The sequence below is a fragment of the Oryzias latipes genome, chromosome 4, assembly GCF_002234675.1.
Source record: "Oryzias latipes chromosome 4, ASM223467v1".
Lineage (NCBI taxonomy): Eukaryota > Metazoa > Chordata > Actinopteri > Beloniformes > Adrianichthyidae > Oryzias > Oryzias latipes.
Genome location: NC_019862.2, coordinates 30,202,399 through 30,227,291, shown reverse-complemented (window position 1 = coordinate 30,227,291; position 24,893 = coordinate 30,202,399). Strand labels below are relative to the sequence as shown.

The 24,893-nt window shown below is 41.8% G+C and overlaps 1 protein-coding gene across 4 annotated transcripts in view; it reads left to right on the top strand.

The window, feature by feature from the left end:
- Positions 1-24,893, top strand: part of LOC101157442 (transducin-like enhancer protein 4) — a 106,743-nt gene that overhangs the window by 20,785 nt on the left and 61,065 nt on the right. For all 4 annotated transcript variants that reach the window (XR_002873214.1, XM_023954565.1, XM_023954566.1 and 1 more), the window contains exons 3-4: positions 3,960-4,057; positions 6,616-6,679. Coding sequence is in view for 3 of the 4 variants with exons in the window: in XM_023954565.1 (XP_023810333.1) it covers positions 3,960-4,057; positions 6,616-6,679 (162 nt within the window). In the remaining variant the exon portion in view is untranslated. The remainder of the gene's footprint in view (positions 1-3,959; positions 4,058-6,615; positions 6,680-24,893) is intronic.

Below are 24,893 nucleotides of genomic sequence, written 5' to 3'. Positions count from 1 at the left end.
CGCCGAACTGGAGAACGGGGCAGAGGAGGGCCGGCACGCCGTCTGACCAATTGAGTGACGTGTGGAGTAAAGAATCCGCAAACCCAGCATACCTGATGATAAAGTAGATCTTTCTTAGTGAAAATGCGCCAAGGCTTCAATTCTAGACCATAATTATCTAAAAGACTAGAATTTTACCATTTAAATTATATGTGTCTTATAGATAAAAAGTAAATTAGTCAAGTAAGTCCAATTTTTTTCCCCAGTTTTTCTAAATCAAGCAATTTTGACTCTTTAAAGAATAATAAAACTTCAAATGATTGTTTTATTAGAGAGATATCTTAAAATAGGAGTTTTTTTAGATCAAACTTCTCATCAAGATTCTCAAAATGTATCGTCTTGAATCAAGTCATTACTTCAAAGTTACTAAGAAGTTAGTTTAGTTTTAAATCAAGTGTAAAATGATATTTAAACATCTACTCTCATCATCTTTTGATCTATTTTTTAAAGTCTTCCTAGTGGTTTTTAAAAGTGATGATGCTGTTTTTACAAAAAAATCAAAAAACCTGTCGTTTTCTAGAACATAGTTTCTGCAGGAGTTCATTAGAACTCATTGTGAGCGGGACCGTTGGCGCAGAGCAACTCCGCCCCCCTTTTACACGTTCTGATTCTCCTGCTAGCTTACACCCCTCCAACCGGACATCAACGGTGCAACAAAAATGGCCGTACAGATGCCAGCTCATACAGGGAAAAAACACAAAGGCGGACGCGGACGCCCATGCCACAAATGCGATCTTTTTTGCATCTGCTCCTGATTCATGACTATTTGCATAAAGAAATACTCAGAAATGCACATTTAAGCTTAATTATCTATGTTATATGTCCTACAGCATCAGAACAAAATACTCCAAGAACATGTTTTTTGGCTCTTTTAACAGAACCAAAGTATTTTGTGTTTCTGCGACGTAGCGGCGTCTCTCTACGTCCCGTGTGGCGATGGCAGCAGATGGTGGGAGTGGTATTAGGACAGCTGATTGGAACAACCGCAGACACTGTCTGTCTCCCTCCACGCGCTTCTGTCAGGCGGATGAATGGCCGGCCGCCGCTCTCCGTCACCGCCGCACCCCTCCTTCATCATCCGTGGCCTTCATTCCTCCATGAGAGTGTCAGACCGGTGTGTTCCTCCCTTCACTCATCCTTCTGTCAGTCAGACGGGTATCAATCTCCCCCCTGAACTCCTCTCCTCTCCTCATCCCTCCATCACCACCTTTCCTGCAGAAAGAGGGACCCCCCCCCCCATGTTTGTTTACTGTTTTTGTTTTTGTGCTCATGTCTGCTTGGGCTCCCCCCCTTCATCCCCCCCTGCCTCCTCTTCCCCGATATAGTGTGTGAATCAAGGTCAGTGGGGATCTGCGTGCAGACCCCCCCACACCCACCCTCTGGGTTCGCGCCCATCCAGCCGTCGACACGTCTCCACCTCTTCTGCTCGGGCTCAGCTCTGCGGATTAATTCCTAGGGAACCCGCCGCCCCTCTGACCTCCGCCATCGCACTAATTGAAATCTAATTGAATGTTGCTTGTCTAGACTAATGAAGCCTCGCCACCGACACTGCCAATCTCCCGGTCTGAGCTGCAAGCCGATAGCCACCCAGCCGCAGCTTACAAACCGTTAAGCAACGGGTGGCGATGTTACCAAATCAGGTTAAAGTAAGCCTGATTGGAACAAACATGTACGGTCTGACAAGGATTAAGCAGTTTTAATTAACTCCTTGCTTTTATCTGAACAGGAACCGTTTTGAATTTAGGATCAAATGAACAAAAACAAACTCGTTCTCCCGCTCAGAGATTCGGCTGAAATCTACCGGGAGGAATCTGGTTTCATGGCGTGGATGTCAGGCAGCGTCTCTGCTTTCATCTGAAGAATAAACTCTCCTTCTGAAGAAGTGTCGTTTGTAGAGGACAACAAAATCTCATTACCCCTCAGCTTTTGTTTGCAATTCAAATGATTACAACCAGCTACGGCTCCCAGCTGAAACGATGACACTTGTCCCGGTCACTTATCGGCTCCGCATTGATGCCGACTCTGATTTTAAATATGGGAGCTCCTCCAAATACACTTGAAGCTTTTTCTCATTGGACGGCTGTGGTCCAGCTGGCATTGGTCATCTCCAAGTGAGGCTGGTTATTGGAGGGTTCAGAGCCCCTTCATGCTTCTGCTGCTTTGTCCATCCATCCAACCGAACTTCAGAACCCACTGAACTCCAGTGGGTGATACACCAACCAACCTATGGCTGCAGACAAGATGATGCCTGACATCATTGGCCAGAACATTGCGCTTAATCCAAACCCAAAAGAGTTCAGAATTGTCGAAAAACTTTTATTGAAGAGGAAGAAGAAGAAAAGAAAACGTACCTGTGAGGGTCACCAGTGAAAAGTGAAGTTTATTTTCCCAGTGATTTGTGGGTAATGTTGCTGCTGGTCAAGGACTTCTGGTTCTGGATGTTGATGCACAAGAACATGTAAAATTCAAAATCCACACAACCCAACCGGGATTCAAACCAGGTCCTCTTCACTGTGGACTGAGATCTGACCACTACACCACCGTGTCCTAAAGTCACTTTATTTATAAAGAGTTGAGATTGTTTCGCAGCAGTTCTCAAAAAAGCAGGAATATGTGCATTTTTTTTATTCTGTTCAGTCCAGATCATACGAAAAGGACCAGGTTTTTCAAAATAAAAGTCTATAAAAGTAACAGCCTGAATCTTTTCTCCTAAACTGACCAAACAGTGGGGAACTGTGGAGAGAAAAACAAGTGACGAGTCCAAAAGGACAAGAAAACGGCAGATAAACATGAAAAAAGGAGGAACGTTTTGATGTACAATAGAATATATGATTTAAAGATGCAGCATTGAGGGGAAAAGAACATGGACAAACTAAAAAATATGTTTATTAGAAGACAACAAAAGAAAGGAGGACGAAAGACTTATAAACTCTGGAACATGAAAAAAAAGAGAAACAGTGATGCAGAGAGGTGACAGGAAAGTGAGGAATCAGAAGCAAAACTAAACAAATCCCGTTTAATGAAATATTTATGCTCTCATTTTTAGTTTTAACACATCATTCAGCTCATTCTGACTATTACTGTACACTTACAGGTGTCATCTATATGGACAGGTGTCTCTAATGTTTTCTGGTAGTCTATGGATGCTATAAGTGCTATTCTGACACATCCAACGCCGCTGCGTCCTGTCGCTCCAGTCAGTCACAGTCACCTGGGGAAGTGAATGACAGAGGATGAGGGGAAAGAAAAGGACTTGGAGAGTCCCGCAGAACATTCAGACTCTGAGAAAAACCAGAACAGGAACAGGAATCTCCTTCCAGAACCGACCACCTTTCCCTCGTACTCTGGTTCCGTCCCTGAAGAGAACAACCGCAGCATCAAAAGCGTCAACAATGGCCTCGCTCGTCCAACTTCATGGAGAGTAGAGAGGAGGTGGGCTGCTGTCAAAAGCTCTTTAGACCGACACAGAGGCCTGCTGGTGGTGGGAAACCCCTGGGAGCTGCTGGTTTTGTCGGGCCTTCGTTAGATTGTAGCAGTGAGAGACAGTGCCTTGATTCCACATAACTTATTAATTTGATGTTGCCTCTTTTTTTTGTGGCTTTTTGTGGGCTGGAATACATTAGCAACTTGGCAGAGTGGAGAGGATGCTAATGTGGAAGAAAGGAAGAGGGGAGGAAGATAAGGGGGGGGGGGATGGAGTGAAGGAGGCAGAGTCATTAAAGGAGGAGAGGAGCAGAGACTTTATGGCGTGTGGGAAGGAGGAGTGACCTTCCCCTTCACTGTCATCGGGATTTTTTCGTTTTGGCGGCACGCTCGGTGCATGCAGACTCCACAGGATCAGAAGCTGCAATCCCCCCAACAGCCACATGTAGAAATGTTCAGCCGCCTTTCAGCCGCTCTCCTTCTCTCTTCCTGGGCAGGTCCCCCTGCAGCCTGGCCAGTCCTTCAAGTTCACAGTCCTGGAAACGCTGGATCGCATTAAGGAGGAGTTCCAGTTCCTCCAGGCTCAGTACCACAGGTACGCTCACACAGACGGCCCAGCATGCAGCAGGGTTAACTCAGGAGAGTCCATGTCTCTGTTCTCCACATGACTCATGATAAACATCACGTTCAAGTCTCACTCCAATCATCTTTTGATCTATTTTCATCTATTTATGTCGTTTTAGCCAAAATAAAAAAGTACCTGTGGTTTTCTAGGACGTAGTTTCTGGAATTTGGACGTTGCTCCAGAGTTGGCCCGCCCCCATTTCCCATCATTCCTCTGTTTACACTCTCTCCCACTGGCTTAACGCCCCTCCTGCCCCCAAACTAACGTTGGCGGTGCAAAAAAAAAAAGGGAGCAATATTGGAGTTTCTGGCTCTACAGAGGATTTTCGACGTCACAAATACGATCTTTTTCCAGCAGCGTTTGTTTGCCTGCTCCTGATTCACAACGATTTGAAGAAAGAAATACTCAAAAATCCAATTTTAATCTCAACTTTCTTAATATTTGTCTTCTAACGTCAGACAAAAAGCCTCAAGAACATGTCAAAAACACAGTTTTCATCAGAGTGGGTCTTAAAGGGAGAACGTTTTCTTCTAAAGATGTCACAGCGAAGGATCGCTGTTCCTGTAACTGGGATGAATTTAAAAGAAAATGATATCAAATCTATCTTTGGATAAGTGCAAATGGATTTGTTTTTTCTAAATAAACATTGTTTTTTATTTTTTACGGCAAAAACAACTTTGAATTCGTTTTTAATGTAAGAATTCTTCATTTTGATGTTTACTTTTCTCCCTGAGTTCAGTTTATGTCATTTTAAATCATATTTTATCTAATATTAAATCACTTATAAAACGTTTGTTTTTAATAACCAAACGACACATTTCAAGATTGAAAAATAAATCATTGTTTAATCAAGATTGTGAATGAACTTGAAATACAGATGGAATTATTTTGGCAATGATATCCAGCTTTAATCTGAGAATGTTGGTTCTAAATATAGTTGTTGCTTCTTTTCAAACATAATTTAAATCCCTTTTTTTTTACATTTGCGTTCAGTTTTAACCCCAAAAAGTTAGTTGGTTAGCAAAACATTTTGCAGTTTAAGGCCTAAATGACAAAAACATACTTTTGCAATAGGAACAAACAATAATATTATTTTAATAATGACTAATATATGTATTAATCATATATTTTTATTATTTAGAAATGCTGCGCTTTTAGACTGAAAATGTCTTGATTTCTTATTGGGAATTCAGGTTTTCAGTACTTTAACTGATAGAAAAACCGCAACAGAAGGTCAAAACATTTGAGGTTCTTCAGTCTGTCTCCACTTTTGACCCGTCCGCCGTCGCCTGGGATAGTTCTGCTCCAGTAACATTGCTGCAGAATTTCAAATATTTATGACTGTCAGTGAATATTTTGTCCCAGTTCTGTAAAAGCCGGCAATCCAAGACGACGTTATTGCAGCAAAATTGTTCATAATTTGTTTTTGCGTCACCGTTTTTAAAGAGTTGAGAGCTGCAGTCTAAATATAAGACAGCAGTGCGAATCCCGCCACGGCAAAGACATGTTATATAATTCAGACCCTGTAGCTGCGGGTCACTGAGGGTCACGCTATCATGTGGCTGACCCGGAGTGAGCTCGGCTCAGAGATAATCAGCAAAACACTGCAGCTTCAAACCATCAGCTTCTCACAGCTCAGCAGGAACATCCTGCTGGGAAACAGCAACAACGCTTTATTGTGAAAGGCTCCTCTGAGTTTCAGATTAAAAGCTGTTCACTGCAGAGCAAAACAAAGCTGTTCTTACCGGGAAACTTTTCTTTTTCTATCTTTGATTTCTAATCAATTTAAAATCTTAAATAGATACCGTATAGCTACTTTTTAATGCCTTTTTCCTTTTTCTACTGCTGCAAATTGCATGAAATGAAACCAATCAATCACAAAATAGATCTATAGATTTGTGATGTTAAGTGAATTCCTGCTGATAAAATCCAAACTTTATTTATGCATTTATTTATTTATAGACCCACTCTGATCGAAAACTGTGTTTTTGGTGTTTTTGACATATACTTGTGGCATTTTTCTGATGATGGAGGACATTTATGAAGAAAATAATGCTTAAAATGGCATTTCTGAGGATTTATTCATTCAAATCGTTGCGAATCAGGAGCAGACAAAAAAAAGCACCACAATTGCAGAAACTATGTCCTAGAAAACGACACAGGTTTTGGATTGGGGCTAAAAACGGCATCATTATAACTAAAAAAACGCTGGAAACACGGAAAACAGATCAAAAGATGACATTAACGTCAATATAGTTTTAATTGACGTTAATAATATTGTTTTTATTATTATTTTTATTTGTAGATCTCTTAATGCAGAGAACAGATCTACTGGGAACAGTGACAATAAACATGTTCTGATTAAACAAGCCGTTCCTGCAGAACTTTACAGCTAAAGTAGAGGAAGAATGATGCTTGCGATGCAGCGTCAGGCTTCCTCACCTGTCGCCTCATCCCAGAAGAATCGTCCTGAGCGAAAGACCCTTCAGCTTCTTAGCGTTTGTGTCTCTGCTTTGGTTCCTGTGCAGCCTGAAGCTGGAGTGTGAGAAGCTGGCCAGCGAGAAGACGGAGATGCAGAGGCACTACATCATGGTGAGTCCCGTCGTGCTGTTTGTGAGGCTGTGCGCCATCTCAGATGCAGCAGGTAAAACCTGAATTCCACCGGTTTGAGGTAGAATCAGGACCATACGGTTACAGACCACCAGATAGCCTCATCATAGATCAATGCACCATCATGAATCTGTCTCCGTCAAGAAGCCAAGAGGAGTTTCATTTGCAGTCACTGAAGTCACTTAACATTTACACAACCTGCTCTCTGTCTTTTGTTGTCATCTGAATCACTAAATCAGAATCCCATTCGGTCAAAATCTGCTATGACTGCACTGGCTTTTTGGGATTATAAACACCATAAAGAAGCGAGCGAGCGCTTTCTGATGTTTCTGCTCACATCTAAGGTTTAGTTTGTGCAATTTTACCCTAAATAGGAATATTTAGTATGAAAGTGAAACATAGCAGTAGAGTTTTCTTTGTTTTTTGCATTTCTGTCTCTTCCATTTGTGCCGTCAGAAGACGATGAGATTATTATTATTATTAAATCAGTTTGTACATATATAAGCCGCACCTGTCTATAAGCCGTATGTGCCCACATTGAAACGTGTGTTGTAGATTAGGATGTGTAAGTGATGAAACCACATGCGTGTGTAAGTAGGAGGGGAGAGGGAGTGCAGCGCCAGAGGGAGCGAGAGCGCGCAGCTGAAGTGTGTTGGGGGTGTGCGTTCATGTTTGATATACAGAGTGAAGGGGAACTGTAATAAAAGAAGGTTTCCCCCAGAAGAACGGTGAATGATTCTGTATTAACCCGCTCTGGAGGCTCTGAGGGTCCCAACGGGGAAGTGAACCCCGAAGGAAGATCCACCTTCAGAGGAGAGGATCTCCCTGCATTTTCCGACCACCGTCAAAAAGAAAAAGAGTAATAGCATAAAAGGTTCAACACTTGATATATTTACAAAAAAGACAGTACAGAAAGAGATTTCAGAGTTTTAATAATATACCTGAGCTTTTCTTTCCAAACAGTGCCTGTGATGCAGCAATAAGGTAGTAACAGCACTAACAGGGCTGGTTAAAAAAACTTTCTTCATCTTCCTCCTGTGCACTGAAACGTTTGTTTGTTACGTTCTTTCCCACCCTTCTAGTCTTTTGCCGCCCCCTCATGTAAAATGTTGTAGCTCCGCCCCCAACTGATAATTTGCCTTGGTTCCAGAAGAGGTTGTGATTTTGATAGATTTTTGTTATCAATAGTTTTTGTTGTGGCCATCTCGTGTTGATGTAAAAAGAGCAGATCAAATAAGATCATTTTCCCCTCTCTGACTCCTGCAGCTCGTTTTATTTTGAAAATCTTGTAAGTTACGTTGGCACAAACGATGCTGGCCATAGCCGGCTGTCTCTCTCTGCTGAAACCATATTGAATGAAGCATGGTCAGTTTTGTGGATGGCTGCAGATTTCCGCTGTCATCCTGATAAAAACAACCCTTCTTTATTTTTTCCTCTCATTTTGCTCGTCGGCTTTCAAACCTCCACCGTGCAGCTCTTGTTTTCACAGTCTCTGTGACTAAAGGCTCACATGCACCATAAGCCGTCGTCTGTGGCACCAAAAGCCACACAGAGCCCACCAGAATACGATATGCACCATCTGCTAAGCTGCTCGCATTTCATAAACCAGGGAGAGCAGGCGGGATCAGGGCTGTACGCTAGATAGACACACAGATGGGAAACCAGAAAGACGGACATGCAGACAGACGAGCGGCGAGACGGGAACACGGGCTTTCAGACGACTGGAAAACAAAGAGGTCAACAGGAAAATGCTTTGTTTGCCGGTGTTAAAGACGCACTATAATAGTTTACTTTTATGAAAAACATGGACACTTCAATTCTTGAAATTACCATTTAAAAGACCTAAAATAAATGTCACAATTGACAAAAGGTGTGTTTGTGGCTGTGAGTCTGGTGTTTTGGGGTTTTTTTCAAAGAAGGGAAGAAATTATTTTCACTTGAATATCTGCTGCTAGTTTGGTTACATATTTATTTATTGAGTTTCATAGATTACCTCTTCTTTTTAACTTTTGTTTAATCTGCTTTAATCCTGCTAGCCTGTCCTTGTGCTGCATCTGCTAATCCCTCAGAAATGTCATTTATTTCAACCTCATGAAGAGAAAAAGGACAGAATTTCTTTCTTGAATTCCCAAAGTAGAAGTCCAGCAGCTGATCACCGGAATTTCTGTTCAGCAAAGTTACAAAAACGTAACAGGTGAAAATGTTTTCTGTTGTGATCTATTTGCAAAGCGTTCCCAGTGGTCTTTAAATTAGGATTATGAGGCTTTTATCCAAAATTTACAAAAACTGTTGTTTTCTAGGACATAGTTTCTGCAGAGCAGCACCAGCGAAAGACAAATTCACATCTGTGAATGTTTTTTTTTTTTTCAAATTCACAACAATTTGAAGGGAAAAAAACTGAAATGCAGTTTTTTTCTTAATGTTCTTCCATATATGTCTTCCTTATTGAGATAAATGCGACCTAAATGCCTAAAAAAACACTCACAACACAATTTTCATCGGTGTGGGTCTTTAAAGGGAACTTGTATCGTCTCTATCTTTGACTATACCATGGTTCTGGTGAATGCTCGGTTCTTTTTTTTTTTTTTTTTTTTTTTTAACTTGTCCTGTCCAACAGCTGGGCAAACAGATGAGAGCTGAGGGCCTCTTGTGTTGGACATATTTTATTTTAACAAGAGGGGTTATTAATCTTCAGACAAACCAAAGGTATGTCTGAATAAACCCCTTTTGTAATTGAGGCCAAGCTTAATTAATTTCAATCATGTTTGAAAATCTTTGGTGTTGGACCGGACGGAAAAGGAAAGAGGGGAAGAAGAGAGAGGGACGCTAGAGAGAGGGGGGGGTAGGAGGGTGATAATAGGAGGGGAAGGGGGGTAAGACCATGAAGCAGCATAGAGCAGACAGGTTTACTGGTTGTTTATCGTTACGGTACGGTTCAAATGTAGTACAAAAAGGGCGGGGCCTGTTCACACACACTCAAATATTATCAACACACCTGCTAGCTGCAAAAATGTCCACATGTCAACATGTACACAAAACAGATAGTGTTCACGAACGCATACCTATGCCTTAAAACCAACTAGTGTGAAATCTTTCATTCATTCAATCATGCAAACTATTAGTGCAAAGGTGAGCTAACACCTGTGCTCAGGTGAGTGTTTATGTTCTTCTAAAATGGATGATGGAATGTGAAAAGAAGGAGGAGGAGCGCCCAGCCACCCCCACACCCAGACCCCCGCCGCAGCAGCAGCGGCAGCCGGAATTCCCCCAACGCCACACGGGAACAGGCAGGGAACAACCGCCCCCCGGAATGCTCGGTTCTGATTGGCTGCCGGCTGTCCATTGAGAAGTAATAATGGACACCTGATAAAGACCTTCAGTGCATAGCCAGTTAGAACAACAGAAACACGTGTTCATGAATAATTTTTTTTTTCTTTTTTCCAAAGCTGGAAATAAAATTGAGGCATCAAATAGTGAAGGTCTTTTGATGACTGTGCCACTATAGCAGGCAGAACTGCGTCACATGTTCACATACAGATGCAGTGGACAGAAAGAGTCGAGCACGTGTTCATGACCACTGATTCCCCAGATCTCAGGTGTCCTGATCTCCGCTGTGGATTCACAGAATGACCGAGTGGATCCCAGACAGGCAGAGTCCTCTGCCTGCACCGCAGCCTGCAGATCACGGCATTATGCAACATTTAATTGAACATTTTGCATATTTAATGTCATAACCTCTGCAGCACTGCAGCGGTGAGCGTTCAGAAGGAGGGAAGGGGGGGTCCCTGAATGTTTAAGGTCAGCGTTGGGGTTGGGACCGGCTCTTCATGGCAGGAGGGCAGGGAGCTGCAGATGCTGATGACTCTCCCACGTAGGTTAGACGTGGCAGACGTTTAGCACCCCCTCCCCAGTGTTTAAACACTGTGGCGTGGTGGATGGCTAAAGCTGCAACGCTGCTGCTTCATGAGCATGGCTCAGAAATTAGAGGTGGGGGGGTAGTAGCTGCAGAGAAAAAGGGCTGTAAAAAAGGGATGAGGGAAAGAGGGATGAAGCTGCACTGGCAGAAATGAGAGATGCTGAGAAAGGAAGGACAGACGCATGGATGGAGGAAAAAGGACTAAAGAGAAAGAGATAGCGATGTGTTTGGAGTGGGGGGGGGTGGGGGTGAAATGAAAGCAAGAGTGCACGCACAGACACGTAAATAATGTGAAGCAACAACGGACTCTGCGCCCACAGAGGAGATAACCCAGAAGGCTATATTTAGCTTGTTAGGCCTGTCATCCACACTGAGGCCTGTTTCCACAGACTGGGACTCTGCCCCCCTCCCAATCCTGCCTCCTCCATTCATCAGCATTAACTATTAAAAATACCAGGGTGGAAAAAGAGTGTGTGAGTGCGTGTGTGTGCAGGGGGGTTACATCTGCAGCTGTTGCAGATTTTAAGTGGATATTTTGTCTAAATATCCTTTTTTTTAAGGTCATATTCCTGCAGGATCATCATTTAGTCTCTTAGGGTAAAGTTTCTGCCCCTGGAGTGTTTTTTTTACACGCCTTACAAGTGAACCCATAATGCAGCTGACAAAAGCAGTTCTGCACGTGCTCAGTTCGGGTCCTTTTTCACCAAAAACAGAACACGATGAAGTGAATAAAGGGTGTGACGCAGGGATGGGAAACGCCTCTGATATCCTCTGGTACCTTCCCATGTGCAGGAGTTAGAAAGATCATTTCACTTCTAAATATGTGCACAGATTGTACAGTGGCCCTGAGCTACCAAACCACATCAACGGATCGCTCAATGCAAAAATATAGATTAAAGATCATGGCAACTAAGTAAGAAGTGTGCTGAAGTGTGCATTATCAGAAACGAGCGCACAGCGTGGAAGTCTGAACCACTTCAAAGGCCATTTTATATTAGACAAAAGAAATAAATATTCAATCAGTTTTAAGTACTTTATTCTTGTTATTTTTTTATTCTGTTTAGATCGCTCTTTTCACAAAAATGTGTTATGTGGTGCAGCCCGTTGTCACGGCTGACCTGCCCCGACCTCGAGTGCAGCGGCAAAGGAAAGCGATATCTATGCAGATGATCACGATGTGTTCAATAACGCATCAGTTCAGAGAGAAAGTTCTCCTCTCACTGCTTGTTTTTGTCCAGATGAGGAAGATAAAGGTTGTTTTAAAAAAGCCAGTGCAGTGATACAGAACGTGTAAGCTATGTGACCGGAACTACTTTTTAAGGCGTGCGGTTCTCACTGTGCGTTATCACTTTTTAAACCATGGTCTGGGTGAATACTCGATTCTGATTGGCTCCTGGGTGTGCATTAAAAAGTAAAAAGGTGAACTTTCTCTATGATCTAATGTTTTTTTAACCCATTGTGACGATCTGCATTGATATGAGGTGCAGCACCACGTAACAAATAGTCGCTTTTTGTGAAAAAAGCAATCCGAACCAGAAAAATAACAGGAATACAAGAATAAAGTACTGAAAACTGATTTAATATTTTTTTTTTTGTAAGTGACCGTGGCATGAGCGGGTTAATGGACGACAAAGTGTGCATGATCAGAAATGAGCGCACGACGTGGAAGCCTGAGGCTTCATACTTCGTCGGCCTTTAATCCTGCCTTAACGCACACCCAGCAGCCAATCTGAATCGAGTATTCACCCGGACCATGGCATGAAAAGCAAGACAAATAATAAAAAAAAAAAAAAAAAATTACATTTAGGATATCTATTCAAAATTCTAGAACGCGAAACGGAATAATAAAAAAGCGAGACAAAAAAAGCCAAAAAAAAGCAAAAATAAGTTCCAGAAATCAAATGTTGTCGCGCGGCGAACCAGCAGCTGGTTGCGATCAGGTGCTTGGACATGACCGCATTGCAGTGTTTGTCTCGTTGATGAATTGGCTTACTTTGCAGAGCAACTTGTTGCAGAGGTCCGAGGTCTTCCTGAACACAGCTTGAACAATACCCCCCCCCCCCCCACACACACACACACACCTGTTTTTGAAGAGGAGAAGAACAATAACTCACACATGCAAAGCATGAACTATATCCTTTATTATCATTAACATAGAAAGACCGCGGTAAGTCTGATATAAGCCCATCTTTCTGGTTTAAACAACAAAACTTTATTTTTTATTACTAATTTTATTTTTGTACAACAAAATGCTGCTGAACCTTCTCCTGGTCACACTTCTCCTTCCACTCTGTTGAAACGCTGGGATGCAGCAGAACAACCAGCGTGTCTATGACCTTTGGTGACCTTGTGAAGGGTGTGGATGACCGTCTTCTGGACATCTGCCGCGTCAGCAGTCTAACCATGATCGTGTAGCGTCCAGATATCACTGAGGGTTTTTAAATGTAGCTGATTAGATAGTTTGCATTATTAAATCTTTTCACACTTTTGTAAGTCACTTGTAAAATATAATCAATAAAACGGAGGTGAACCGTAACCATTAAATAGAAAAGAGCAATGCTAGGAATCCCAAAAGAATGTTTTATGTACAGACAGACTGCTCTAAACAAAACAAAACGTACTTAAAAATGGAAAAAGGAAGCAGAAAACGCTGAGCTGCATTAAATTTAATGGCGCTCACCATTTTTGCTGCGTTAATCCTGCTAATGGAGGTTTTATTGTCATTCTGAAACTTCCCTTTTTACATTTTTGTAAAAAGGCCGCTAGAATGCCATGCATCGCATGGTTGAGTCAATGTAAAGTGTTGCTGTGGAAACAGCAGCACCGCCGGGTCCGATCGTTGTGAATCGGTTGGTTGGCAGAGCGGGTTTCTGTGGTGTTTTGGGATGGACCCGTAAGCCGGTTAATATCTGTTCAGGTTTTTGTGGCTACAAACGTACACGCAGTCCCGTGGCGTCTGTGGGCGTCACGCGCTCCCCAGACTGTTGTATTTATAATTGATGGCTCTCAGATTTCACTGCCCTCCTGAAATTCCACTGTGTATTTTTACATTAGATTGCATTGTGGCTCTGACTAATGACGGGGCTTGGTTACACACATTTACACACATTTACACACATTTACACACAGTGCAAACAGGGCTGGAAGGAGTTACGTTGGCTGACTTGACCAAAGTTTTTGCAGAGTAAATAGGATTCAGTCTGGAGTTTTTATACCGTTTGCGAATACAAAAATAATTCGCGTGTACACTCGCTACACGCCCCTCACCCCCCCCCCCCCCCTTCCTTATGCCCCTGTCACCCTGGTCAGGGCTTTACATGACAAATTGGTGTAAAAAAAAAAAAGTTTTCCGAGCTATGTTATTTTTAGAAGAATCAACAAACGTTTTGATTTCCTTGGCAACTGAGTTTTTATTTTTGTTACATTTCTAATATAATCATATCTTATGTTGTCAGCTTATCTCATAAATCATTCAGTTCAGCTTGATTTGATAAATGATCTTATAAACGTGCGTGCAGCAGGAGTACGCCACTTTAGGGAACGCCGTTCATGATCTAGACACTTAAAAACCTAATAATTCAATTAAGTTCACAGTGTCTACAAGTTAATACTTGTGTTCTTAAATTATTTTTGCTCAGACACACTTTGTTTTTGTCAAACGTACCGCCATGTTTCAGTGGAATACCTTCCGCCTTCGTCAGAGTCGTCATCTGGTGATGATGTGACGTCTTTAAAAACAGATGATTGTAACTGAGTCACCTGTCAAACTATGAAACGTGACTCCGCCCATTGATGTCTGTTTTTTGCTAGAGGATGTTGCTCCAGGTATGAGAGAGCAGGAAGGCCCCCTCATCCCTGTTCATGGAAGTGTGGACTCGCTTTCGTATCTCCACCGCCTCCTCCATGATCCAATCTGCGGTGTCTGTTGTCTTCAGTGTGGAGAACTTTGGCCTTTTCCCAGTCCAGGATGTGGTTTTCTGTGTGTTTGCAGTGGGCTGTTATGGCTGATTTCATATTTTCTTGAACTGCCTGTTGTCGTCTTGCTCTTGTTAGTATTTTGTTTGTTTCCTTTTCGCATTCTTTTTGATGTTCTGTTTGTCTTGTGATGAAGGTGCGTCCTGTTTCTCCGATGTACGTTTTATTACTTAAAACCTAAATTTATGAATTTTGACGCTCGAGAAGTTAGGAGGCGATAGATCCGAAGGTGGTTTTTGTTTAAAATTCAAGATGGCGGCCTTTTCCCCAGGTGTGTTGTGGTCACAGGCATCCCCTGGTGGACTCTGTGTGAAATTTCATGGCGAGGGCGCAAACAAAAGTTTATTTTTCCAAATTGGGTGAAAATGGAAAAAAAAATCACAAAATTTCCCACCCTGTCACAAAATAGCCACCAAACCTGATGTGGCCATCCCATAATAATTTTAAAACTTCCTTTGGATATCTCTGACACATGTATTTTGGGTTTTTAATTTGAGGATTTTGAAGTATTGTTTTTGAGCTTCAGTTTTTTGATGGTTTCTACCGCTGTGATGTCATCATCTTTTTAGGGAGTTGGTCCTATTCTGGTCCTTGTAGTCCAGGACAGAATAAACCTTTTAGCCCACCAAAGACGAAGCCCTGAGCTAGGGGTGGGCTGCCTTTAATCCTGTCTGTAAAAAACACATCTGCTGCAGGGTGACATGTCTCTCTCCAATCCTGCGTCAGTGTCTGTGCTGCAGTTACAGCAGAGCTGCATCGGTCCAGCCTTCATGAGAGACCAAGCTGCTGCCATGAGGTGAAAAATAGCATCAAATTTCCTGCTTACGGAATAACATTAAGAGGAAATGTGCGGCATCGGGTCGCATATTTACAGCCGCATTCTCCTTCCCGCGCAGGACGATCGGCAGAAATAGACAACAATGTCCTGATGGGTTCAGTATGGGAGCTTCTGCAAATCATTTTCATGTCATTTTGTTGATGACTTCACCCGAATCTAAACTCAAAACTCATCAAGACGGAAGGAAGGAAGTAAACCAGCTTTCCGGCTGCTTTGAGAGAAACACAGGTCCAACATTGCAGACACTTAAATAACCATTTGAATTAATAATACGCAGCTAGGATTTAGAATTTTAGATGACTCGAATTTGAAGTTTTACTAAAAGATGCCAGAAATTGGCGACAGCACCACAGTGAAAAACAGAAGGCAAAACTTCTGTTATGCGTTTGAAAAGGAGCTGCAGGTTTTGATCAGATCTTTGCTGAATTTTTCCACAAAATATTAGGAATTTCTAACCTTTGCTGTGCAGACTCTCGTTCGTCCAGGTGGTTTTTATTTACCGTTGTAGGTTAAACAGAGCTCCACTGGACTAGCTTTTTCTCTCCTAGTGTTGACTTCTAACTTTTAGAAGGTCAGCTGCGTTCACACCGAACACAATTCGTGTGGCAGAGGCGTCCCGTTCTAATGTTGAGTCGATGTACAGACCTGATCAGAGCTCCTGCGGCGTGATTAAGGCATCGGGCGCGGCGCGTTGGTCTAGCAGCAGCCCGATTTGAGCATCGCAGAGAGGAACAGCTGCATCTTGAAGCGCAGATGTGTTCTGCTGCCACCTCAAGGGGCTTTTTGGAAAATGGAACGTGCCATAGTGCGCACGGGGTATGAGGGTGGTACATACTGTAAGTGCCCGTAACAGGCCTGCAGGATGACTATGATTGTCCAATAACTTCATTCCCACTACGTCCACACCCCCCCCGGTGGTCAATTGACCACTTTCAGTAAAAAATCCATGTAAACGTTTGTGTTTTGTGGCTTCCGTGTTCGAAACTTTCATGTTCACGTGTAGCTACGCACTTTTTAAGACCATTTTTGGGCTCTGCATACAAATTCAATGAGCGCTCGTTGAAAGCTAAACCAGGTTGAGCCTAGACCAATCAGGGATTCGGGTTTGGTAGTGAGGTATGGATGGCATTCCCTTTTTTGTAATCATTGAAGTACCAATTGTTTGAAAAGTGATCATGGAATTGCATTAAGTTCTATCAGACCATGTTTTTTCATACATCAGAATAGAGCTGTGAGAAAAAGTCTGGAGCGAGATTGTACCAGATTTGCCCCACGTTGCCGTTTTGCCCGAAGCCTCTTCCAGCTGTAGGTGGTGGACAAGCGCTAACTTTGGGTACCAACAGCATGAAGTTCTCGAATGTCTCAGTTTTTTCTATAATAAAAATAAATGAAAGCATCTTGTGTTCTTTAACTTGTTTTGAAAATGAAAGATTTTCCAAAATAGGTAAAATCCCACAAATCCAAATGCTGCGACATTGTTCTCAACCTTGCTCTGATGCAACAGGTTGCAAGAGGAGCAGATCTGCAGATGCATCTGCAGACCTGTAGGCTCCGCCCCCTAAGGCTCCACATCCGTCCTTCATAGCTGCTGTAACACAGACATACTTTAAGGCCTTATTTTTTACTTTAACGTCCCCTTTTTGAGTATTTGTGCTCATTATTGCTAAAACTTCTCATATCGGTTGACACTACCTAGGTGAAACTGCTAGAAAAGTCCAATGTGTAACCAGGAGTTTTCCCACCAGATCCAGACTCTGACAGTCCAACAGAAAAGCCCCACAGAGCCTCCAGTGCACACATTTGTGGGGCATTTAATAGTATTACTATCTGAAAGCAGAAGTGTTGCAGAGCAGTTTACTTTTTTTCGGTTTAGGTGGGAATTTAAAACACCAAAAACTAATATGGAGCGACAGAAACAAAAATATTCATTTTGTAACTTGGCATATTTTGGCTCCTTTCAGAAGGAACAGGTAAATAATTTCAAATTTACAAGCAAACTATTATAAATTTGCAGGTTGCCCCAACTTTCTCCTGCTGAAAATGTTTTTGAGGTTAACATTTGTTTAGTTTTTTCTTATTTTTTAAGCATTTAATGTAATGTTCATGACCAACTGTAGTGATGTTTGGATTTTCATGGATGTTTACACATCTAAATAAAATGTCAAACACAAATGTGCTGGTAAATAAATATGGAAAATAATACGCATTAAGTAGAAAAAGAAACATTAGTGAACTGCTAACTAATGCATTAAATAATACACTTAGTAATGCATAAAAGTGTCTGTTGACATGTTGAATAATGCCTAATTATGCATTAACTAGCGCTAAGAAAGGGACCCTCATTGTAAAGTGTTACCTAGAAAACAACTGCAAATATATTCACACAATAAAGCTAAACGCTGAGTGCTCGGCAAGGAAGTTTTAATTCTCCCCCATGCTGCACTTCTCAAATCAAGGTCTTTTCACGGGCTGCAGTAATGAGGTCGGCCTGTTGGTAAACGACGGCCCCCCCTGATTATTAACCGCTCTGCCAGTTGTGCTGAACTGCTGATGATGGACCGCTGTGGTCGTTCTTCACATGAGCTGATTGCGCCTCGGCCTGCTGATCGATGCACCTCGGGAACTTCGCCAGCAGAACCGGACACTCCCACCGGCGCTGTTTATGATTTGCCACCACGCGCTAATTTGGACCAGGGTGTAAAGCTGCGCCAAAAGTGTGTGTGTGTGTGTGTGTGCGTTTTCAGGCCGATGAAGGAGGAAACTTCACCCGAGAGACGACGACGAACACTCCTTTTGTCGAGTCCTAATATCACCCACTCACACACACTGGGGGGAACACATTGCAGCGACACGCATCTGTGGAAGAGAAGAAGCACACACACACACCCACACACACACACACACACAAGAATGTCCCATTTAGAGAAATCACCTTGGATTAGACCCACTTCCTAAAGCTTATTTTAAAGTCTGCCAGAATTCCTTTTGGAATGCATGGAGGAGATAGAAAGAGGGGGAGTCTGGCTCTGCTGTCTTACATCCAAGTCTGCGAGGGAGGGAGGGGGGAGAAAAAAAATACTCCCCACAGAATGAAAAAGCGGAAGGGAGGATAGAAGACGAGGCACAGAGCACGGGCGAGATACAACGACACGCCAAAAGAGACAGACGCAAAAACTGTGTTCAGTCCTTTTCAGCGAGAATCTGTTGGAGGTTCTGCTCGTCAGACGAGGTTCAGGGAACCAGCGGAACCATCGGAGGACCAAACGGTGCGACAGAATCAAAAAACAGTACGATTAGCTTCTCTTCATTTACAGAAATGCGTCATTAGCTTGGACCTTCAAAGTCCTCAGACCAGGTGATTTTTGTGGATTATTATTTTACACTTTGTCTGGCGAGCGACCTTCACATCGTCCTCGGCAACTCAGTCGAGCGCTTTCAAAGAAAAGTCCATGTAAACGTGCCTGAATGGACGTTTCGCGCGTCGCTATGCACATTTTTAAGACAGTCTCTACGTACAAAACGTGTGTCCATTGAATGTAGAAAGTTCAACTTTGAGCAATCAGAGGCTCAGATTTAGTGGTGACGTATGGATGGCGTCCGCTCCCATTCCTTAAAGAACCAACCGTTTGAAAGCTGATCATGACGAAATCCTATGACACCAAGTCTTTCCTGTGTCGGAAAAGAGCTGTGAAGGAAAAACTTGGAGCAATATTCACCAGATTGACACCGCTTTGACATTTCACACCAAAACTCTTCCATCTTTAAGTACACGCGCTAGTAGAAACAGAAGAAGCCCCTCCCTGCTTGTCCAATGTAAACATCACCAGCTTAATTCAAGAACACGTTCCTGAACGTGCGTCACATGACAGGTGTGAACGCAGCTTCTCTCACACTTGAGTTTTCCATTTTCATAATTGACCTGTGACATACACATAACCATTTCTAGAATATCATAATGTCTTTTATTAAAAGTTACAAGCCTAAATATGATAAATATGTAAAAGAAACAAGTAAAATAGTTAACGATGCATAATAAGGGTGGGATTCTATAGGTTTACTTCCTCTTACTTCTTTTTAAAAACATTAAATTAAACTTCCAATTAATGGATTCAATGCGTCATGCATTGTTTTTATAATTACACATATGTATATTTATGATTAAGAGTAATTATACTGGCATCATTTATATGTGGAAGTGCAGAAATACATCATTTTTACTTTTAATTTTAAATTCTCTAAGCAAATTACTACTATCATCCAAAGTTTGATACATAGATATTTCTCTTTTTTGTCTTCTTTAGTATTTTTTTGAATTGATAACTAGAAATAAATCAATTCCAAGTGCATCTATGAAAACCATTACAGACGTCTCTCATATGTTTAAGTGGAATAACCTACAGAATCGACGCCTCACAAATACCTTTTTTTTTAATTAAGTTTAATTGATTTCTCTCTGGTTCGATTCTATTTTAGGCAAAGTTTAGTAAATAAAAACAATCTGTGTAAATTTAGGAAAGCTAATAGTTTATACAAGGTTTTTGTTCATCTGCATCAACAAAAGAAATACTTAAAAAAAACAAAAATAAAGTCTGGGGATATTTATTTAATCTTAGGGGGGGCAGAAAAGTGAGCAGTGTTACCAAACACAGGTTGTCTGTTCTTTGTGTTTGCGCTGGTTTTTTCTCTGACTGCCTGTTTTTTCTCTGACTGCCTGTTTTTTCTCTGACTGCCTGTTTTTTCTCTGACTGCCTGGTTTTTCTCTGACTGCCTGGTTTTTCTCTGACTGCCTGGTTTTTCTCTGACTGCCTGGTTTTTTGGTCAGAACTAAAGGAGAAATTCTTGGTTTTCCAGAGAAACAAATGTACGAGGATGTTTACAGCTTTAGTAAAGGTGATGGATGAAGGTTAAAGCTCCTTTTTATTAGCAGGGTTTTAAAGGAAAACGTAACGGCTTCGTTTTGTTTGTCCTCTGAAATAACGAACACACTTTGATCCCTTCACGCTGCATGTCACTAGTTCACAATTTAGGATTAAATCCAGGACTCCACCTGATGTAGCATCCTTGAAAAGAGGAAAACACTTTTTTAACATATTTGGAAATAAAGTTAAAGTTATTGTTTTCTGTTCACTTAAGATCATTAACCTTTGAGCGTAATAAGAATGACTGGTATGGACAGGTTTTATTTTGTTAAAAATCAGAATTACAAGATGCTTGCTTTTGTCTGAACGTATTTGCAGAAATTTTATGAGGGTAGGATGGATTTTGCATGATTTTTGTTTTTTGTCTTTAGTTTGCTAAGGTTGTGCAGATTGTGCTCATAGAATAAACCCAAACTTTCTGAGATTACAGATGCGTCACAAAAATACTAAAAGTTTTTATTCTGGAGCTCCTCACTGAAATTCCTGCAGGTTCTTCTCCTCTAAGGCCCCTCTGCCCTTCAGCTCTCTGGCTGGGTGTTCCTGCTAAAAGATCGTTCACGACCCCCCCCATGGTAGACCTTACTCAGCATCCTGATGCTTGGAATCACACCCACAACCGTCACACATGCGCTCACAGCATAGATGTCCCACAGAAGCTGAACGTGACGCCGCAGGAGCAGAACTGAGGGAGATAACAGCAGGTTTGGACCCAAACAGGAATCAGTTTAACGGTTTCTTCCGTAAATAAAAGTCTGCTTTGAGCTTTGCGGCCGTCAATAATCTCTGAACTCAGCGAGCAGCTGTTAACATCTCCCGATGCCTGGAGCTCTGCGAGCTTCTGAACAAACGTCTAACAACCCGGTTAGCTTTGTCTAGATCCTCTGACGGACTCGTGGAAGGAAACGAGTCTGAATCTGAGGAGACTTGTGTTGCTCTCTGAGTGCTGAGCAGACGACATGAGTCGTTTCAGAGCAGGCAGCTCTGATTATGTTTTAACTTCAATTCACCAAATTAGGAATTGAATATTTTGTTTTACAGACAAAAAAGGCTTTGCTGCCTATGATAAAATACTATTTTATTACTTTTGTGAATCACCAAATGATCTAAAAAAACCTTCAATATTAGTTAAATCTTGTTCTTTCAGTCACTTTTTGCTGCATTTTCTGTTGCATCTTTAGAGTTTTTCTTTAAAAAAAAACTAAACGCATGATAAAACTGGATCTTTTTTTTTTATAATACATTTTCCAGTTTTACATGAAGACTTTTTTAAACATCAGGATTAAGTGTGGACTGAACCAGCACCACACGTGTTTATATTTACACAGAAGTTTTTACCTCTATCATGTCATCATGTTTTAAAAGGCAGTTTTCTTTAACATTCGCCTTTAGGTTTTATTTAGATTTTTATATATTGACACATCTTTTTAGGTGACCGTTGCTGCAAAGACATTTTACTTTTTGGATTAGATCATTTGGGAGATGATGCTAGGCATAAATTATTATTATTATTTTACACCTCAGATATGCAGACGACACTCAGCTTTATGTCACTGTCAGCATCAAACTCTGCTGCTGCTCAGAGTAGCTGAACGTCTGGATGTGGTCAAACCTCTGTGACTGAGTTAAGTCATTGTTTCCAGAAAAAGCTGATTTCTGAAATCTTGGTGTCGTAAAAGACTTTTATGAGTCTTCAGAACCAAACTGGGCTCAGCTGCTCTGATGAACTCAGATGTTCTCCAACTGTTTTGGTTCAAACGTGTGTCTCTGTTCTGCAAAGTGAAGCACATAGTTTCTTCTTGTGTGTTTTTATTTATGTCTTTCTTCATTTTAATCCTCTAATGTTTTCTTCCGTCTAACATGGCCCGTGAGGGTTGCACAGTAAAACTGCATTGTAGTCGTTCCCCTTTTTCTTATGACAAGAAAAAAATTCAAATAGGTAAAAATAATAATTTTAATAATAATGAAGCTGGCCGTGAAAGGCTCCGGCAGCCCCGTGACCCCGAAAGGGAAAAACGGTCAAGAGAATGAATGAATGAAAAAAAAAATGAAGCTGTCAAATAAACTACATTTTCTGATCCAATGGATTTCATAAAGACAAACAGAAGACGTCAATGGAAAACACGATGAGCGGTGTGATCTCAGAACCGTCAGTCTGATGCCGTCTGACCCTGCAGTTAGTGCTCTGTAACCTCTGTGGAAAAACCGCCACGTCTGTCCTCTCCAATGTGTTTTCTGCCAAATGTTGAAACACACTGCAGACAGCAAACATGCTGACACGCAGCACGGTGGCCGGCTTCCAGCACACACACATTTCATTGTTTTTCCTCCATTCGTTTCACTTTTGTCCCTCAATATTAATATAAAATCTGTTGGTTTTTTTGTTTTTGTTTGTCCCTTTCCCTTTTTTCTTAAACTTTCTTTAACTTGATCGTCAGGGACACCTCTGAACCTCAGACCCATTCTAGTGGTGAATTTGTCACCTGGACGACAATAAAATTGGGTAAAGTGACTTTCTTCTTTCTTAGTCTTCATCTGTGAGGATGATGATGTAATTTGACTGATATTTAGGGACAAAATCAAAGAGGTTGGTAAAGAATTGTGTGAATTCTTGAATGGATTTGATTTTATATTTCTTTTTTTAATGTGAACCCTAAAGTAATTGAAATAAAGCATGTTTTTTCTTCTCCTCCTCAAAATGCTCAGCAGCACTCTCCTTTCTATTAGCTTTTGCTCGACTGCTGACTGCTCTGCGTTCCCATCATGCCTTCATTGCATTTCTGTATTCAGAAAGCCGGCTGGTTTGCAAAAGAATGTGGATTTTTGGAGGGAAATGGTTTTAGACTGTGGGTGTCTGTTAAAGGCGTCCATTGATTTTTTTTAAAGGAATGCTTCGCACCATTTTGGCCTCTATTCGAGGAAGAGCTTGGTGAGCCATTCTTAATTTGTTCTGTTCTGGAGGGGAACGTGTTTGTTAACTGTTTCCTGTTGGATTTCCCTTCTGGACTGTTTCCTTGTCTGCGATCATTTGCTTCCCATCATCAGGTGTAATGTGATTCTTTTGTGATGGCAGTTTCCTGTTAGTCGATCAACTGTCCCTTTCCTTAGACTTTTTTCCTTTTTTTTTCGTCTTATGGTTGGATTAAACTGTAATAGAAAGTGATTTGCATCAATGCGTTGATTCAACAGCTGCTCCTGGGAGCATTGATGCTTTAAAGGTTGTGCTTTTAGGCTGGAGCTTTCTCACATCCAATGTTGGCGCTGCGAGATAAAAAAAAAAGAAAACCTGAGGAGAGGAGGTGAAAGAGACAAGAAGGGAAAAGAAGTGGAGGGAGAGACTGAGTAATGGGTGGAAGGTGGAGGGGCTGATTTCAGCAACGTAGGGGGGGAAATTAATGAGAGATGAACAGCTCCCTGAGTTAAAAAGATGAGGAGGGCCGAGCGGTGATGGAGAGGTGAGGAGAGGAAGAGGCAGAACAAAGAGAGATGTCTCTCGTCTTTCATGTGGAGAGCGCAGGAGGAAAGGCAGAGCTGGAGGCACAAAGGGGCTAGTCAAGTAGTGTCTCTGTTGTGTGCTGCTAATGCACACGTGTGTTTTCACTTGTTTGTCTGCCCGACTGAAGCATGTGTGCCGTTTTCCATGTGAAAGAGATTCTTAGATTGCACATGTCTGTGTCAGCGTGAAAACATTATTTTTTTATCTGGTCACAAGAGAAATGGGGAAATATGAAAGAAAGGTGAGCAAGAAGGTGGAGAATATTGATACAGGTGGAGGGGAGGAGGGGCCGCGTACTGAATGACAGAAACAAGGTAAAACCAGAGAAAGGATGAAAATGACCAGAATGGAAACTAGGCATCAAATAAATGAAAGGAGAAGGTTAAGTAACGCAAAAAGATGGCAAAAAAGAGGAAGATGGTGAAAGACAAAGGCGCCTGACAAAAGGAGGACTCCTCTTTTGTAGCATTTGGTCGCAGCGGAGCACAAACAACTAGATTAAGGTCATGGTTTAAAGAAAGCAGCATTTATTGTTGTCTCCCCACAGACCCACTCTGCCGCCGCCGCAGCCTCCTTTCTTTGCGATAACCATGTCACTCTGTTTCCGTCAAGCCTTGTGGAAATGAGCAGTTACTCTTTGGTAGACTCTGACCCAGTTTGTTACTTTCATTATTTTATTAAAAAGTAAAGCTTTAATAATCCTTTAGCTCAGAGATAATTGGACATAACGACTTGCAGTGTTTTTCGGACTACAAGTCGCTTCGGAGTATAAGTCGCAGCAGCCAAAAAATGCACGATAAAGAAGATAAAATCATATATAAGACACACTTTATGGAGAAAAGTGCAATGCTTCTGATCAAGCCCAGCTTAATGCTGCGTCCACACCGAACGCGATTCCTGCATCAGATTTGTGTAGCATCAAATTAAGTGGCAAACGCGCCGTTTTCTGTCTGTGGCCAGAAAGCTTGTTTGCAACACGCAGGTGGCCCAAATCTTTTTTCTACTGGCATGCTGTGGGCAACTGGTCTTAGGAATTTTAAATTCTTTTAACCCCT